This window comes from Squalius cephalus (genome assembly GCF_949319135.1).
Source record: "Squalius cephalus genome assembly, chromosome: 16".
Taxonomy (NCBI): Eukaryota; Metazoa; Chordata; class Actinopteri; order Cypriniformes; family Leuciscidae; genus Squalius; species Squalius cephalus.
The window spans coordinates 11111219-11127769 of record NC_137137.1 but is presented as its reverse complement, the minus strand read 5'-3'; the positions used below and the strand labels follow the sequence as shown (position 1 = coordinate 11127769).

Sequence of the window (16551 nt, the reverse complement as noted above, 5' to 3'; positions counted from 1 at the left end):
CCACAAAACAAAGCAAACTTCAGACTTTGCAATTGTTATATTTGTGTAATTTACAATCTTTAAATGAAACAATGTGATGTGATATAGTGTAATTATGATATATCGGCCATCGGTATCACTAACCCATGCCCAGCCGGTCTATGATGAAATGATGAGTAAAGGCAATCGAAGTGCTCTGATCCTTGTTTTCTTTTTGGGAAAAAAGGAAACGGGTGACTTGGTTGAGATGTCTGAGCTGCAGGCTGAGACTTGTCTGAGACTGAAATGTGTTGCTCACAAGAACCTCTCCCTCAGCGTTCAAACCCCCCCGAATTCGTCTCAAGCCGCTCCTCGTCTGAGCGTTCTTTACATTCCACCTGCTTTGTATCGTAGCTCCACAACTGCTAATTAAATTTCCTGCCGCAAACAGCACACTGGCCTGTGACATTTGCATCACAATGGCCTCCTCTCTCTCGCCTTAGTCTGGAGAGATGGACATTCCCTCTAATGTCCCCTCTTTTTACTGTTGCATAATATACGACTAGTGTTTTCCTGTCCATTTTCCAGTTTTCTTAATGTTAACCTCAAGTCATTGACGTTCTTTTTACAGCGTCTGTGATTTAGGACAACATCTTGAAACTAAATATTTACTTTATTTAGTTTAAGTTGAAAAAGTCCAGATTTATAATGTACTCAATTTCTGTCTTCTGTTATGTTTAAAATCCATCACTATGAGGTTTGGCACACTTTATAGCGTCAGACTCCATCCATCCTCTCATTCATCCTGGAGGAGTTCACTCCGGTACACTCGGACCCTTAGAAAAAAAGAGCATTTATTCAAGACTTTTCTTCCGCCAAGGCTGACATCTCTGTAGTTACTATGCATTGCCCAAGCCATGCCTGTGTGCAGATTTGCACTTCAGCTTCCCATTCATACCTCTTTATGCACCTGAATAGACACCAGACGAGAGCTTGTTGATTCTGTGAGGGCTGAACCTTGTTTGACTCCTTCATTGCCCTCTTTGCTATCAGTCTATTGTATGCAGAACTTTTCAAACAGTCGTTCTGCCCCCCCAGCAGCCCAGAGCGCTCCTTTGGGGCGGGATTGAATCAACTTCCAACAGATCCAGGTTGTTCCCTTTTGTGTATTAAAAAAATTACGCAGGTTACAACCAGTTAAAATTTCTCGTAAATTTCAAATCAGGGCAACAATCGTTTAAAGGACTATAATAAATATAGTTTACCACATACTCACAATAGATTTTATTCAATTCTCCTAATATTTATTATAACCGGTATTTCACCAGTAATGGCATGACTGAATCATTCAGATGACTTAGTCATGTGATATCTTGACTTGAAATGACACTATATTTCTATATCAAGATATCACTTTTACCAGTAATGCCCATAAACAGAACACACCTTTGTTCGGTATATCATTGTTTGGTAACCCAGTGTGAATCAGATAGATGCTTGTAAACACATAGATATCAATCTTGAAAATGGGTGTATGGAAATGCGGATAAGCAGCAATAGGACTTTACATATTAAAATATTTTCATGACTGAAACTTGTATACTTGTTTAACAAATCTTAAGGTGGGGTTTTCTTTCTATTTTTTTTTTTTTTTTTTTTTTTTTTTGCCACATTGATAACTAAATTATTCTACTGCAACAATAAACATTATGCATAATGAATATTTTATTAATTGCAATTATTGTTAATGAGAAAATTAACTGAAAAAAGTGTAATGCTTCTAAACATTTGAAATTTTGTGAGCTGTTTAAATGGTAATCTGCACGATCAGGAGTTTCCCGTGCTGGCAGAAAAGTTCCTCATGCAGATTTTGCTTGTGTTTAAGTTGGTCTTGTGAATTTGCCACACTGACCAACAGAAAGCTGCTTGGTTTGAAAGTCAAAGTGACATCTCTGCGAGTGGTTTTTCATGCACCATTGACGGTAGATTATGGACCTTTTTTGTCTGCAAAATTACACTGAAATTACAGTAATGTAACTGCACCTTAAGTAGAAAATCTGTGAATATCTGTAAAACAATATTGGTCAAACTGATTATTGCTCTATCTCTCTTATGTAATGTCCTTATCTTGGAATATTTGGCACACACAATCCAGAGAAACACCCATTTGATTGACCATAGCTGCCGTTGACGTGATTGGATTGGATTACATAATGTGATACTTGCAAGATGCTTGATGAGCTGGACAGAATTTGTCATGTGTTGAACCGTGCTGACAGATCAAAATCAAATTTTATTAAGTCTCATGTGCCTATAGACAGTCTTTCCCTGTTTGGTGGTAATGGGCGACTATTATCAGCAAGTTTAAATAAATACCAATGACACATGTAGAAGCTTTTTACGTACAGTGGTAGAGATCACCACACTGTGTCATAACAACATCTTAAAGGGTGTGTGATAATCCAGTTGTTGTTGAGATGAGATCAAATCAGTCATAGAAGGTATGGAGTAAAGGCTATGTTGTTCTTGTGGATTATCAAAAGAATGATTACTCAGCCTACGTGACTCTGAAATCCAAGTGTCGAGGTGTAGACGTAATGTGGAGACAATGTGGCATGACAGAATCACTTTAGGAAGTTTCTGTCTTCCTTCCTTCTTGACTATATTGGCTACCGCTGGCGCTGACCTGATGCCATTTGGCACTCACTGTCTTCAGAAGAGGGTTTTCAAAGAGAAATGGCACTTATTTTATTACATATATAATATAAAAAAATATAAATGCATATTTTAATTGTGCATGTAATAGTGCTTTTGTTTTAATCTAGCTTCTTATTTGCCAGCCAGAACTTGTTGCACTGTTGCAATATAAAGCTTGCAGCAGTAACTTGTCTGACTGGAATCCATCACGTTTCTGAACAACTCTTTCCTGCATGTGTCACTTGCTGTAGTTACCAGAACGTATATTTCCGCACCCCAAACAGACACCTGCTCTAAGAGACTCCTTTTCACAGCTCAGTCCTCTGTTTTTGTATCACTATGGGCAACAAGGTGGTGTGACGACAAAAACTGGAGTTCCACCAGTTTGTCATCACCATAAAAAAAGAAACCTGAAAGAAAAGGCAGTTATCTCTGTGGAACCAGACACATTTAACAGTGTTGTCCTTAACCTTCTTGCAAATGTTGCAAAGGTAAGCTTTCTCTTTTACAACACTTTATTTCCCCGTTTTTGGAATCATCCTCAGCTCAGGGTTGGGGGTGGTGCGGAAATCTGGAAAGGGTTACCGGAGGAGGAGGAGGAGGAGGGGGGTTGTGGAGTTGTAAGTGTGAACAAACGGTCTCTATGGCAACGCTCGACCGATTCTCCCTGGCTGCAGAGCCCTTTGCTTTTGGTGTGCTGGCGACGGATGGGCTAGGGTTGTGACAGCAATTGAAGATTGAGGGTTTGGAGATGTGCCTATTTTGGGGGATTTGTTTTGAGGGGCTCACATGAGGACCCAGCTGACCACTTAAACTGTCCACTTCCTCAGCCCAACCTTGCCATCTGCAAACCTTAATCTCAGTGGATCAGTCATTACGATATTGAAATAGATATGAAGAACTGCCTTTCTTAGAGAAATCTCTTACCTGGCCTCAGATCTTTAAATTTGTGTATGCAAATACAGTATATAAAAGTTATGAATCACACACACCACCATTACTTAATAACACACTTCATATTTGCAGTTAGTTTGGATGGATGGTCTATCTATATCATAAGTGGTAGGAGCATTTTGTGTTTGAAAGGCGCGTATCTGCGGAACATCAGCCCAGCTTGTTGGACACAGATGTCCAGTATAGACGGCCCTTTAATGGCAACAAGTGTCTCTGGTTTATTGCACGGCTGTTCGTAGCTTCCGGCGTGTCGTAAAAGCAATCAGAGTTTATTTCCAAACTGCAAATCTGTCATGAACGTCTGGATTATTTAGTTGGAAAAGTAATTTGAGGCTTCGTTTACAAAGTGATTGTTGTGTTTGGAGTGTTGCGGTGCAAGCATGACTTGTGGCGGCTTTTCTTTTCTTTTCTTTTCTTTTCTTTTCTTTACTTTTTTTTTTGTCTTTCTGATGGCTTTAACAGCCCCTGTCAGCGTCTCATACCAGAGAAAGTTGTAAGTCCTGAAGTACGGCTTTCTGTAGATATTTCTCTATAACCGCATGCCTCCCCCCGCCCCCCCTCCCGAGTCCCTGCCTCCGCTCCAGAGGGTCAGAGTAATAGCTTATGTATTTATTGTTCTAAGTTTCTGGTTAATGTGAGATAGAAGGATCACTTGGGGGATGGCATTGTTTGGTTTGGGAAGTATTCTGTTGGTTGCATAGCAACAGGCTCCTGGAAACGGGAGTGGACGGTGTTGCCACTAGCAACCGTTGTTGCTCTGCAAACAATGTGGGCCAGTGCAAACAAGAGCCAAGACTGTGGGCTCCTGTTTTTAATTGAACATCTGCATGTGCTTTGCTCTGATCGAGTGTTGTTTAAGTTCAATCTGTCTATGACAGATGTGTCTAAACCCTCTTCTCAACAATAACCTCAATCACAGGTATTACTTTGTGTTTTTTTTGTCATTTAGGCCTGGTTTATTGCCAGCATACTTCCAGGAGAGGATTTCGCTTTCCATCTCTTCGCACTCAGGTTAATGAGAACAGAAGGAAATGGCCACAATGTTGTGGCGGTCTTTAATAGCTCATTTGTGTTGAGCAGAGGTGAGTGCTTGTATTGTGCGGCGGGGAGTCTCTGCTCTACTGTAATAAACCAGAATCCTATTCGGGACGGGCCCCTCACGGTCTTCACACCAAAGTGCCGGGGGGCCTCCTGCTGTTTTCTGCCTTTGTGCGGCCCGTAGCTGCTGGTGGGGAATTTGTGTGGATTCTAACCTTTTCTTGGAGCTCAGACAAGAGTGACGTGCACATCTAACGACTCCAATATACTTCAAGCGAAATCGAAGAACAACTGCTGTGACGTCATTTCGAACAATCACAAAATTAATTTGTAGTTTGATTCGGGAGTTCGAAACTGCTTTGCCAAAGCAAAGATTCCAGAAAAGTTTGCTCCGGCTGGTTAACTATCGTTGGCCCATGGCGTTTACATAATAGCTAGGTGTGCTCTGCAGCTCCACTTTCTTGAATGTGGAAATCATCTCCGGTTCATTTAGTTTAGAAAGTTGTACTTTAAATTGAAAGCAACACTGAATCTGTTTTTTTTCATTTTTTATTTATTTTTATAATGTAAAGCTGCTTTAAAGCAATCTATTGTATAGAGTGCTATATAAATACTTGTTTATATTAATAAACATGATGCGACCTCAGAGGAATGGCAAATTGCAGAGCTTGTGCAAACATGTCAATGAGACTATGATCAGATGCTTTCTTAACTGCTGTTTTCTCACCACTGTTCTTTTCTTTGTTTATTTTGTCATTGAGAGGAAAGTGCGCAGCACATTTTTACATCTTCATCTAAAATATCTCCCAGCAGCGCTAGTATTTCACATTTCTTTTTCGGGAAAGGTATCACAAACTTAATCTATACGTATATCAGGGCCTTAACTAACCTTCTTTTACTCTTTCTCTATTTTATTGAAAGAAGCTCCTCTAGATGAGTGGTTATGGTAAGTTATGAAAAGTATGCATGTAAACAGGAGTGAAGAGTTTTGCTTGTGTCATGTAAGCATCTTACTGCGATTTAAGTCCTTACTTGAAAAATCGCTCAATGCAAGTTAATGCAAATTTTGGACCTTGAAAAAGCTGGTTGAGAACCGCTGCTCAGTACTCAGACTGACAGGCTGAAGTTTGATTTCTCACCGAAGCGAGCGATCTCTCCCATTCTCTGCGAATAATAGCAGTAGGCAGGAATCAGCTCCAAAGATAACTGCAGCAGGGACAGCCCAGGACATATTTATAACCAATGCAGCACCCCTCAGGCAAATTCCTTTCTTTTAAAAGATCTAAGCACACTCTACTACTCAACTATTTACCCTCTGAGTTTTGATGAAGCTTGTTGACGTTCTGATTTGTGTTTCCAGTCTGGTTCAGGTGAGCGTTAGATAAAGTCTGTGGGATTTGAACCAAATAACTCCGGTTGACTGATCCTGCAAGTCCAGTTGGAAAGCATGACTGTGACCATGTACACGCTTCTAACTGGTGTAAACAAATTGGAAAACTTCCAGCCTGGTGATGACTGGGTGATTACACCCACACATAATCTGTGCCCGCAAATCCACAGATTTCCACAGAACTGGAACCCACGTCATTCATAAAACTCTACCAGCCACCACTCCTTGAGTTTTTGTTGATTTAAATATACAGCTAATTTGATTATGCCTTTAGCTACTGATAAGAGTTGTCACAGTTCCCGCTTGACACATGTTTGAATCTATTTGAATTCCTTTTCAAATCGACACATCTGGGCCTGCTGGTGTTCAATATCAACACTGAATCTTCACTGAATCGTCCTCACGAAGTCCTCACCGTCAAATGAAAAGTCTTGGAAATTAGTGATGCATTGAAATTGAAAGTTTTTAGCCAAAAACCGAAAGGGAAAGTTTTTGTAATCAATTAATTAATCAAATTTATTTAACATTCAGCGCTCATATATAAATTAAAGTACCTCAGTAAAGGCAGTTTTACATAAAGTTTTTCATTATTTAATTATCAGTTGGTTGTTGAAATATGAATATTTAAACATTTGTTAACATGACAGATTTATTCAGAAATACATTAAATAATGAAGACAACAAATTATAAAATAAATAAAAATTAAAATGTAATGTGGTGCATATATTTATCAAAATGCTCCTCTCTAGAGTTTTTTTTTTTTTTGTGCTTATTATTAAGTTAATTGAATAGCTTAGCTGAGGTAAATGCAGCGTTACGTGATATGTTTACAAGCTGTTTTATTGACATCTTTCCGCAGTTGAAAAGCAATGATTGATCGATAACATGAGACTTGATACATTTCAGTAAGTACTGTTACTTTCAACATTTCATGCTATAACTTGTAGTAAAGAGGAAGCGCTACTGCTTGAACTGAGGAGGCTACAGCGATCTGTCACGCCACATTAAAGAGCATTAAAAAAAATTGACAGAATTTGAAAGCTGAGACTTTTTCATATCAAAAGTAACAAAGCTATTTTCGGTCTGAATATTTTGCATCACTAATGGAAAGTAATAAAATTGTAAAATTGACTTCAAATTTCTGAACAATCTCTATAAAATAAAAAACAAGACGGACTCGAAAGGTATTGGAACATGCTGTGAAATGTTGGTTTAAAAACCATGGATTTTAATGGATTTACACAGGATTGCTGTTTGGTTTTTAAAAGCACATTTGTAGTGTTCTTTCTGCAGTATATTATACACCCAGAGGGCATCTGAGTTCATGCATTTTTTACTGAACTGATTCATCCTTTGTCTTCATTACAATTCATTTATTTTCTGAAAATGAGGACAGTTAGGTTTTTCTCCAATTAATTTACCTTTGAATAGAGCTTCACACTTGAGAATTCATTATTTCTATTTTACTAATCTCAGAAAACACAATTAGCTTTTATTCTTTATTCTCTACTCCCAGTGGAAAACCTTAAGTGCCTGTAATTAGCATCCATTTTTCCTGCAGAAATCAAGCGTATTGCTTGCCTTTTGCTCTGTTTTAAACTTTAACAGCAAACTGTCAGTCAAGGGGTCTCTTGAAGCTCTCAGATCAGTCTCTGCTGCTGCATATTGGTCAGGATCAATGCAGGCACACGACGTAAACGCAGTTCTGGGACCTGTTGAGCACACTGGTGGGAATGATAAATGCACCGTCGGACTGGTTAAGAGCTTATTTAGATGTACAGAGATCGGCTGCCCCCCTGTAACTCGTTCCCCGTCTTTGAGTCTGTCTGTCTCTCCAGCACTCCAAAGTTCCTGTGTGTGTGAGCTTAAAAAAGAATAGCACAAGGGGAAGGGGGGTGGTAGAGTTAGGGATGGTTGCCATGGATCCCTCACCATAGCAACCGACAAACGTTTACAAAGCATTGAGGAATTTCCTCATATCAGCTGTATTATTGGAGCCCCTAGAGACGGACTCTCATTCCAAACAACCACTGGAGATCATCAGTGTCCTGGTGGGGGGGACCAGCCTCATTGCCATTTTAGTTTTTTACCTCCTTTTTCTTTTCTTTTCATGGTTGGTTTGGTGGGGGGTGTGAGTGTTTTTTCTGCCCTTCCACTTTTTCCAAAGTCCCCCTGCTCTCACCTCCTATTCTATCTTTTTTCCGTGGGAGGCTGTCTGGTCTGTATTTGTCACTCTCTTCTTCTCTTTCCCGTTGTTGTGTGCGCCCATAAGAGTTTGGAGAGTTGCGTCAGGATCTCGACGACAGCGACAAACTCGGTTCTTCTAACTCAATTCCTTTTCGACTGAACCGCGCTGTGGTTGTGATGGGATTGTTAATGTCTCCTTTGTTCTTTCCTCCATAATAGAGTTCAGAGGTGAGCGGCCTGCTGGGGATGCGGGTGACTCAGCCTGACTTGGCTAGGTTGAGCTCCTCATCCTTTCGGAAAAGACGGTGTGAAAAGCCGCTTTGTATCACACTTTTCCTGGCACATGCGCAGAGTTGTATTTCAGTGGGCTGTTCTTATCCTCTCTCGCAACCTGTTGGGGCTTCATTTGATTGATTGATGTGGCGAAATCAGCAGAAATCAAATGTCCTGATGACATTTTAGTCATGATATGATCCTGACATTCTTTATGCTTAGTGTTTAAGAATAAACAGTGATATATTGTCATCTTTTACTCGTTTCTCAGTCATCTTCATTGGTTTTTGGTGCTTTGCGCAATTATATTCTTAGCTTGTACTGATTTTGTTCAAATAAAAAATTTACTGTGTGGTATACCTACTAATGATAATACATTTTTTCAAATAAAAGCTTTAAATTATTAATTGTTGGCATGTTTAAACATTATCATGAGTGAATTCTTACAGTATTAATTATTAATATTAACACATACTAATACTACATGCTATAACCATCTACTAGGAGGAACCATGCAGCGGTCAGAGGGCAGCTCAGAGTCGGCGTCCACTGTAGCGCTGAGAACGTCCACTTCAGCCCAGGCGCCGGTGGTTCAGCCCGTTCCTGCCTCGCAACAGGTAAGCAGGCTCAGCAGTGATGCACAAAATTAGCATCATCATAATTATTAAAGAAGCTCCTCCCACACAAGCAGTTTAATATGAAGGTCTGAGCTGCTTTCGCTTTACTGTCATCGTTCTGAATCTCTCTAAAGATGCTTTTCAATATGCACTGGATCCATCTGAAGCGATGAAAGATTTCTCCTCACCCACACCCTTCATCTGTCACTGAGACACTTTAAATGATTAGCAGCGACTTTGCGTGGTGCTGCTGTGGGAGATGTTGGGTTTGGATCAACCTCACATCCAAAGAAACCAGTCTTTATGTAATTTCGGTTAATATTTTGAGTAGAGCATCACATTTCCCTGGACAGCTGTAGAGGATTAGACGAAAACCAGCGATGAAGGAAATATAGACTTTCTGTACGTAACATTTGTGGTGCTAGCAGTCTGGATCAAAGACGACACTTGTATATACGAAACTTTCCAGTGATCTTTCTCAGGATCCTGAGGCCTTTTTTTTTTTTTAAATGTGTGCAAAATGTTTTAAATGTATTTTGGTTTAACAAACCGCCCTTCCACCCACCTTCCATTATTTAGACAAACAGTTTGTCCCAACCCAAGCTCACACCATTTGTTGAGCCAGAAGTTTTGGAAATGTCACAGTTGCATTGTCACGAAAATGGCTTACTTTAGTTGTCTCTACAAAATAAAAGTAAGTTCCCGTCCTTCTTGCACCGACATCTTTTCTTTTCTCTGATGACGTGTTTAATGACAACCTGTCACTCACATGAGATCACAGCAATAGCAAATGACAAGTATCCTACGATCCAATCAATTCCCAGTGGACAAAATCAAGTCCCCCTTTTTTTGTTTCATTCAAGAAGTACGTCTCAATAGCGAAGAAAAGACTATCGCAACATCCGTTTCATGACGACTTTAAACTTGGATAATTGCATTCTAACATCGGAACGATTCCGCACCTCACCTTTTAAAGAGAAAAGGGTCTAATTTTTTACATTTGTGTGTGTGTGTGTCCCTCACCTGCAGCGTGTGTTAGTTCAGGCCACCGGCTCTTCCCAGAAGGGAGATCAGGTGCAGCAGTTGCCAGTGCCTAGAGTGCAACAGGTCCCTCAGCAGGTACACACACACACACACACACACACTTACACACAGTACAGTCAATCAAACCCTGCACACTCACTGCACATCCTGAGGACCCACAACACCTCTGGCTTATCTTTTGCCTCTCTACATATCTTTTTCACTCTCTTGTGACTATCTTTGTCTTTCCATCAAGCTCTTTATCTCCCAGTGTACTGTCAGAACCCCGAAATGCAGGCATGCTTTACTTTTCACACGTCACGCTTGGGTTGTTGCGACTAATATTTTAATAAGTAGTTTCCCGGTTCGACAGGGCGTCTCTGATTGTTGAGGCGAAGCTTTGTGCTCACTGCCCCCTACTGCCTGCAGCCTGCATACAGCTGTGCATCCCATTTGCCTTACAGAATCTGCATTAACACATCTCAGAACTCCTGCGGTGGTTATTTAGCTCCAGTCTGATCTCTCTCTCTCTCTCTCTCTCTCTCTCTCTCTCTCTCTCTCTCTCTCTCTCTCTCTCTCTCTCTCTCTCTCTCTCTCTCTCTCTCTCTCTCTCTCTCTCTCTCTCTCTCTCTCTCTCTCTCTCTCTCTCTCTCTCTCTCTCTCTCTCTCTCTCTCTCTCTCTCTCTCTCTGTGTGTGTGTGAAGGTTCAACAGGTTCAGCATGTGTACCAGTCCCAGGTGCAGTACGTGGAGGGTGCAGAGGCCGTCTACCCCAATGGCACAATGTAAGCACCTATCAATCTGTCAATCAAAGCTGTGTTCAGTTCATCATTTTGTGTACAGAGGCTGATTTTTGTAACACTCAATCAAAAATGTAAGACACTAATATTTAATATATAACATAATTTATAATATTGGACCCTTTTTCATGGCAGAAAGACGAATTAATGACTTTCAATGGCTGCTTGATCATAATAAAAAAGGAAATTAGTAAATTTTTCGGGAGCCTTTTTAAGTGTTTCAGGCCCTATTCTTCACGCTTTTTTTATGGAAAGTGTTTCTTTTGGGGGAGATTAATAATGGCTGACTGTGTGTTTTAATGTCTGGTCAGAAAACCATAGCGATATTGAAAACCCTAGCAGCTTTCGGTCTGTTTTTCTGTATGTTCATGTCCACTGTGTAGTTAATTAGCTAATATAATTGCTCAAACATTTTAAAAATATGTCCCCTTGAGCCCTTTAATTGGTCATTAAAGTTGCTCATTCAGACATAGATGGAGTCCAGAATCAGATCAAAACTGCTTTTAAAATCCCCCTGTAGTCAATAATTTTATCCCTTAAAAATAATCTTTGATCACCAAAATGACATATTAAACGTTTTTTTCCTTGAAAAAAAATTATTCATGCTTTAAAATAGCTTGAATGTAACTCTACACCCTTGCCTCATTTAGTATACCCTGTTCTATGAATATGCAAATTACCCTGCCTCCACTCACTCGCACCAGCTCAGAGATCCACTCGTTGACATGATTGGTTACAATGTAGTTTGTGACGTCAGAAACACCAGCGATTTCAAACCGCGTTTTTGAGACCGTCTTTGGTTCACTGCAGTTTTAAGGAGAGACTTATGAATTTACACCTAATTTGTCTTAAAGCATATTAAAAACACCTCATAGACATATAAACAACATTCAAAGTTAGATTTTCACCACAGGGGGACTTTAAAGACTGTTGAAAATTTGAAGTCAAAAGATGTGCTTTGAAAGTTGAGGTTACATTAAACCCTAATCATTACTGTCATTCTCCGTTCCTTCAGTCGTACTGCATACTCATACAACCCTGAATCCCAGCTCTATGGACAGGGCAGCGGAAGCAACTATTTCGACTCTCAAGCGGGGGGAACTCAGGTTACCACTGTTGTCTCGTCTGCGGGTGGAGTGCCTGCCCACAGCATGGTGGGAATCGCCATGGACGTGGGCGGCAGTCAGATCATTTCCAGCGGCAGTGCCTACCTGATTCACGGCGGGATGGAGAGCGGCCGCCACCACACCTCTCACTCTTCACGCTCCTCATCTGCAATGGTACGGTCCGCTGTGCTGAAATCCCTCAAGACTGTTCCACTAGTGACATGGGAGGGGAGTTTTTAGTCTCAGTTACTTTGAGATCATAGAAAGTTATGGTTAGACTGTTATATGGTCTAGATAAGATGTGACAGCAATGTTACGCTGGGTTACGCTTATGATCATGTATTTTAACAAATTTCAACTCATCCCTCAGGTTATAAAATCCAACAAAAATTGGTTACAGTACAAGGAAAGTCTGTGGGGGACTGGACTGCAGTGGAATAAGCATTAAATTACATATATTTTAAGTATAGCTACAAAACCTAAACATTATTAATATGAGACTAGTTTTATAAAATTACTTACTAACATTGTTTTTGCAATGACCATATAGCCCATAAACTCAGTATCTTTTGCATGAGATGTGCAAGGATACCAGAAAGAGGCTCTTTACCTTAAGAATCAAGTCAGTAAAGCATAACTAGTAGATTACCTACCTAGAAAAGTAGCTAAATTGAAATAAAATATCTAAATCAGAAATTTAGGCAACTTTATAACTAGCTGCATTTCTGCTTAAGGGGGTCATGACATGGATTTTTTTTAATGTTTCTTGAGGTTCACTTATAATGTTAATAAAGTTTTTGCACAAAAAACAAATATATATGCAGAAAATGTATCATTTTCAGCCCTCATTTTGACCCTTCCCATTTTAAAAAGGGCCATTTCTTTATGACTTGTCAGTAAATGGCCACTGTTATGATTGGCTAACGTCATTTGCATAGGAAAGAGTATCAAAACTTTCAGGATGTTTTATTGGTACAAAGATCTCATATATGTCAAAAGATCAAGGGAAATTTGATTTCTCATGTCGTGACCCCTTTAAATCTCCCACAGAGTTATTATTTCTTTTTTTTCAAAATGATGATATCGGCAGCATGTCACATGATGTTGATTCTTACGTTCTTTAAGACAAAAGTGTTTTGCAATTCCGTGCATTTCTCAAAAAGTAACATCACAGATTTATCATGCAAACACATTTCTCCATTACCAATACACCATAGAGGAGAGATGACACACACTGTCATCAGAGTGTAGCTTTCTTTCCACAGTGTGCTAGTTTATGAGGTGGGCTGGAAACAGGGACAGGGCTTAAGGAGGCGACTGCCTTGTTTTAGCAGTTTTCACAGCCACTTGAGTGGCCTCCGAAACAAAGCAACCCCTGGGGCTCATTACCATTTGGCCAAGAGCCCTCGGGAGCCTTTTAAAGACTTGGAAGGATGCCGTTTTTTTTTTTTTTTTTTTTTTCCACCCTGTCTCTCTCTTTCTCTTTATAAGTTTTGCCACTCTGCCAAAACTCACTCTCTCTCTCTGCCTCTTTATATCTTTCTCTCCCTCTCTAATCTTTTCTTCTCAATCTCTTTTCAGGCCTTATTCTCTTTATTCCAACTTTTGAAATAGTATTTTTTTTTTTTTCATACCCACTATGGAAGAAACAAGTCCGGTTCATAAATGCAATAACAGAAACTTATAGGACCCCGGCTAATACCTGCAGAAAAACATGTTTATTTGAGTCAAATGAAATCTGCTTTTTCAGCATCACGCATCAAATGCGGCCGTGTCTTCACAGAGGTCACGACCCCGCTAACTGTGTGATTTCAGACGTGGCTAGAGAGTTTGTCTCATGTGTTTGAGAGTAGCCTGACCTCACGACCTGTGTGTGCAGCTCATTAGCATATATGAGGCAGAGACAGGAAGAGTGGCGTAACCCTCCAAGTTCCTCACATTTGCATGCTTTTTGTCCACCCATAATGAATGTGGCTGCAAACACTGACAGACTGTAATGGAAATGCTCAAAGTCCGGCTGCAGCTAACAGACTGATTTCCTTTTTCTTTTTTTGTGTGTCTTTTTTCCCTCTCTGTTGTCCCCCCCCCCCCCCCCCAACATTCCACCCCCTCCATTTTTTTTTTTCCTTCTCTTTCCCCGTTTGTCTTGCATGCTCCTACTTTTCCTCAGCTTGAAATGGCGATTGAAAACCTCCAAAAGTCAGAAGGGATTGCCACTCACAAAAGCAGCCTGCTCAACAGCCATGTAAGTCAAACTGGGAAAAAAACTTTCTTGAAACTGGAACAAATCCTGAAAAAAAGGCTTAGTTCATCCTGCCTGCCTCTTCGCTTTGCTTTTCACTGCTGCTCTGAGCATGCATTTTCCAGAACAGCCCCTCGCTCTGTGTATTTTGGGTTTAAAGCGCCTCAGACCCCCTGCATTACACCACTGATTCATTCAACATCCCAGGGATCATTGTGTATATGTGTGAGATTTACCCCTGAACATCAAGCACTCAAATTTTATATTTAAGGATTTAATATTTTAAGAATTCATTTTAATTGTATTTTAGACTGACTCCTTAGCTCTAGGCAGTGAATATTTACAAATGTTCATATATTCTTTTCTTGGGTGAGCCCTGAGATGAGATTGATATAACAATGACATCAGTGTGTCAGTGGAGGGGCTTATTTGATCCTCACAGATTGGCAATTAATACTCCCTCAAAGTCTGTAGACTTGAGAGTGTTTAAAACTCCCTCTCCCATGCTGTTCCTCAGAAGTCAGGAGGCCTTCACAGAATCTGCACCCACAGAGTTTGAATGCCGTTCATTCACAAAGTTCTACACACCCCTCACCCCTGACATGTTTATGAAATATTTGGCTAATTTGATCATTCTTTTAAATAACTTTTTTTTTAAGAAAAGGTTCACCTAAGAGTGGAAATTTTGTCATTTACTCACCTTCATGCTGTTGTTATTGTTATCTAAAAATATAAAAAATGGTTTAATGTAGCCTTGGCAAGCAACTAACTAATCTATCTATAAATTACAGAAACGTCTGTCTGTCAGTCAGTCAGTATGTCTGTTATTCGCATATCTCTCGAACCGTTAATCCGATGGATTTCAAACTTGACAGGTGTCTTGCTACGGGCATGAGTAAGTGCAGTGCCAAGTTTGACGTTGTTTGGATTAGAAATGCAAAAGATATCGTTAAATATATATCGGTAAAAGAAGCACACACTGGCTTTTGCCGCTCTAGCCGCTGGCCGCTCCCCCTCTCACACTGACACTGAGTGAGCACAGCCCAGGACCAGAGACAGAGAGGGTTGAAGAAAGCAGCGGAGCTTAAGTAGCGTTTTCTCAGAGTTCCCTGTGTAGCCTGCTCCCTGAATCGTGTAGTTCAATTTTCCACATTTATTGTATGTCAGTATCAGTATTTGCTTTCAACCATGCACAAATAAAAATGTCACTGAACTTTTGCTGTGTAATTGTAACAATGAGCACTCAAACACACCAAATCAACAATTACTAAAAACACACACAAAAACAGATTTTGCACGGGCACTTTGCACTGCTCCCTGAATCGACACGCTTATTCATTTGTGGATGTTAACTGAATCTGTAAGTCAGCTATGCTGTTTACTTCTGAATATTATATTTCATTCTGGTACGCTTAACGTTATCGCTACTGTGTAATAGTAGCCTATGCTATTCACCAACTAAACATTCCTATTCAATGCGTTCACAGTCTCTTTCACGGGCATCACTTGTAGTAGCCTATTCACAAACTGCTCAAGCATAGCGTTTTTTCAGAGTTCACTGTGTGCTTTCTACCATGCACAAATAAAAATGTCACTTTTTCTGTGTAATTGTAACAATGAGCACTCAAACACACCAAACCAACAATTACTAAAAACACACACAAAAACTGATTTTGCACGGCCATTTTGCACTAGTATAAAATAAGTTCTAAAATTACTATAGCTAAAACTGAAATAAAAAATAAATGAAAGCTAAATAGAAATGTCAAAATGTCAAAAGCACATAACAAAATTACTAAAACAAACTAAAATGAAATGAAATAAAATAAAACGTAATTCAATATATTGATAAAAATTATAAAAGTTTATAAATAAACTAAAATAACACTGTTTCAAACTTGTGTGACTTTCTTCTGTAGAAAACAAATGTGCAATAAAAACAAGAATGTACAATACAATAGCTTTGTGTGAGTAACAGAAAAATTTATGTATTTACGGAATTTCTTGATGTCTTCCCTAGCTCTCATTAGCTCTCCTAGCACATTCACAAATCATTGTTTGAGTCCCTTTGAACCTTTTCAGAGAATCCGATTATCCCCTGCACAAAACCCGCCTAAATTAATTCACAAATAAAACTGATCGGATTCTGAAGTTCAAGTCACTGTCACTGGAAAATAAATGACCAGTACATTCTTCAAAATGTCTTTGTTTTCCTCAGAAGAAAGTCAGATGCGTTTGAAATGACATGAGGGTGAATTAATGATGA

At 39.7% G+C, this 16551-nt stretch overlaps 1 protein-coding gene across 8 annotated transcripts in view; it reads left to right on the top strand.

Moving 5' to 3' along the window:
• rfx2 (regulatory factor X, 2 (influences HLA class II expression)) overlaps positions 1–16551 on the top strand; it is a 45711-nt gene that overhangs the window by 10779 nt on the left and 18381 nt on the right. For 2 of the 8 annotated variants that reach the window (XM_079896087.1, XM_079896088.1), the window contains exons 2-6: positions 9003–9115; positions 10145–10234; positions 10843–10922; positions 11953–12217; positions 14214–14288. In XM_079896087.1, the coding sequence (XP_079752213.1) occupies positions 9003–9115; positions 10145–10234; positions 10843–10922; positions 11953–12217; positions 14214–14288 (623 nt within the window). Of the gene's footprint in view, positions 1–2986; positions 3147–9002; positions 9116–10144; positions 10235–10842; positions 10923–11952; positions 12218–14213; positions 14289–16551 lie in introns of those variants that run through there. The other 6 variants (XM_079896091.1, XM_079896093.1, XM_079896090.1 and 3 more) reach the window with 4 other exon arrangements.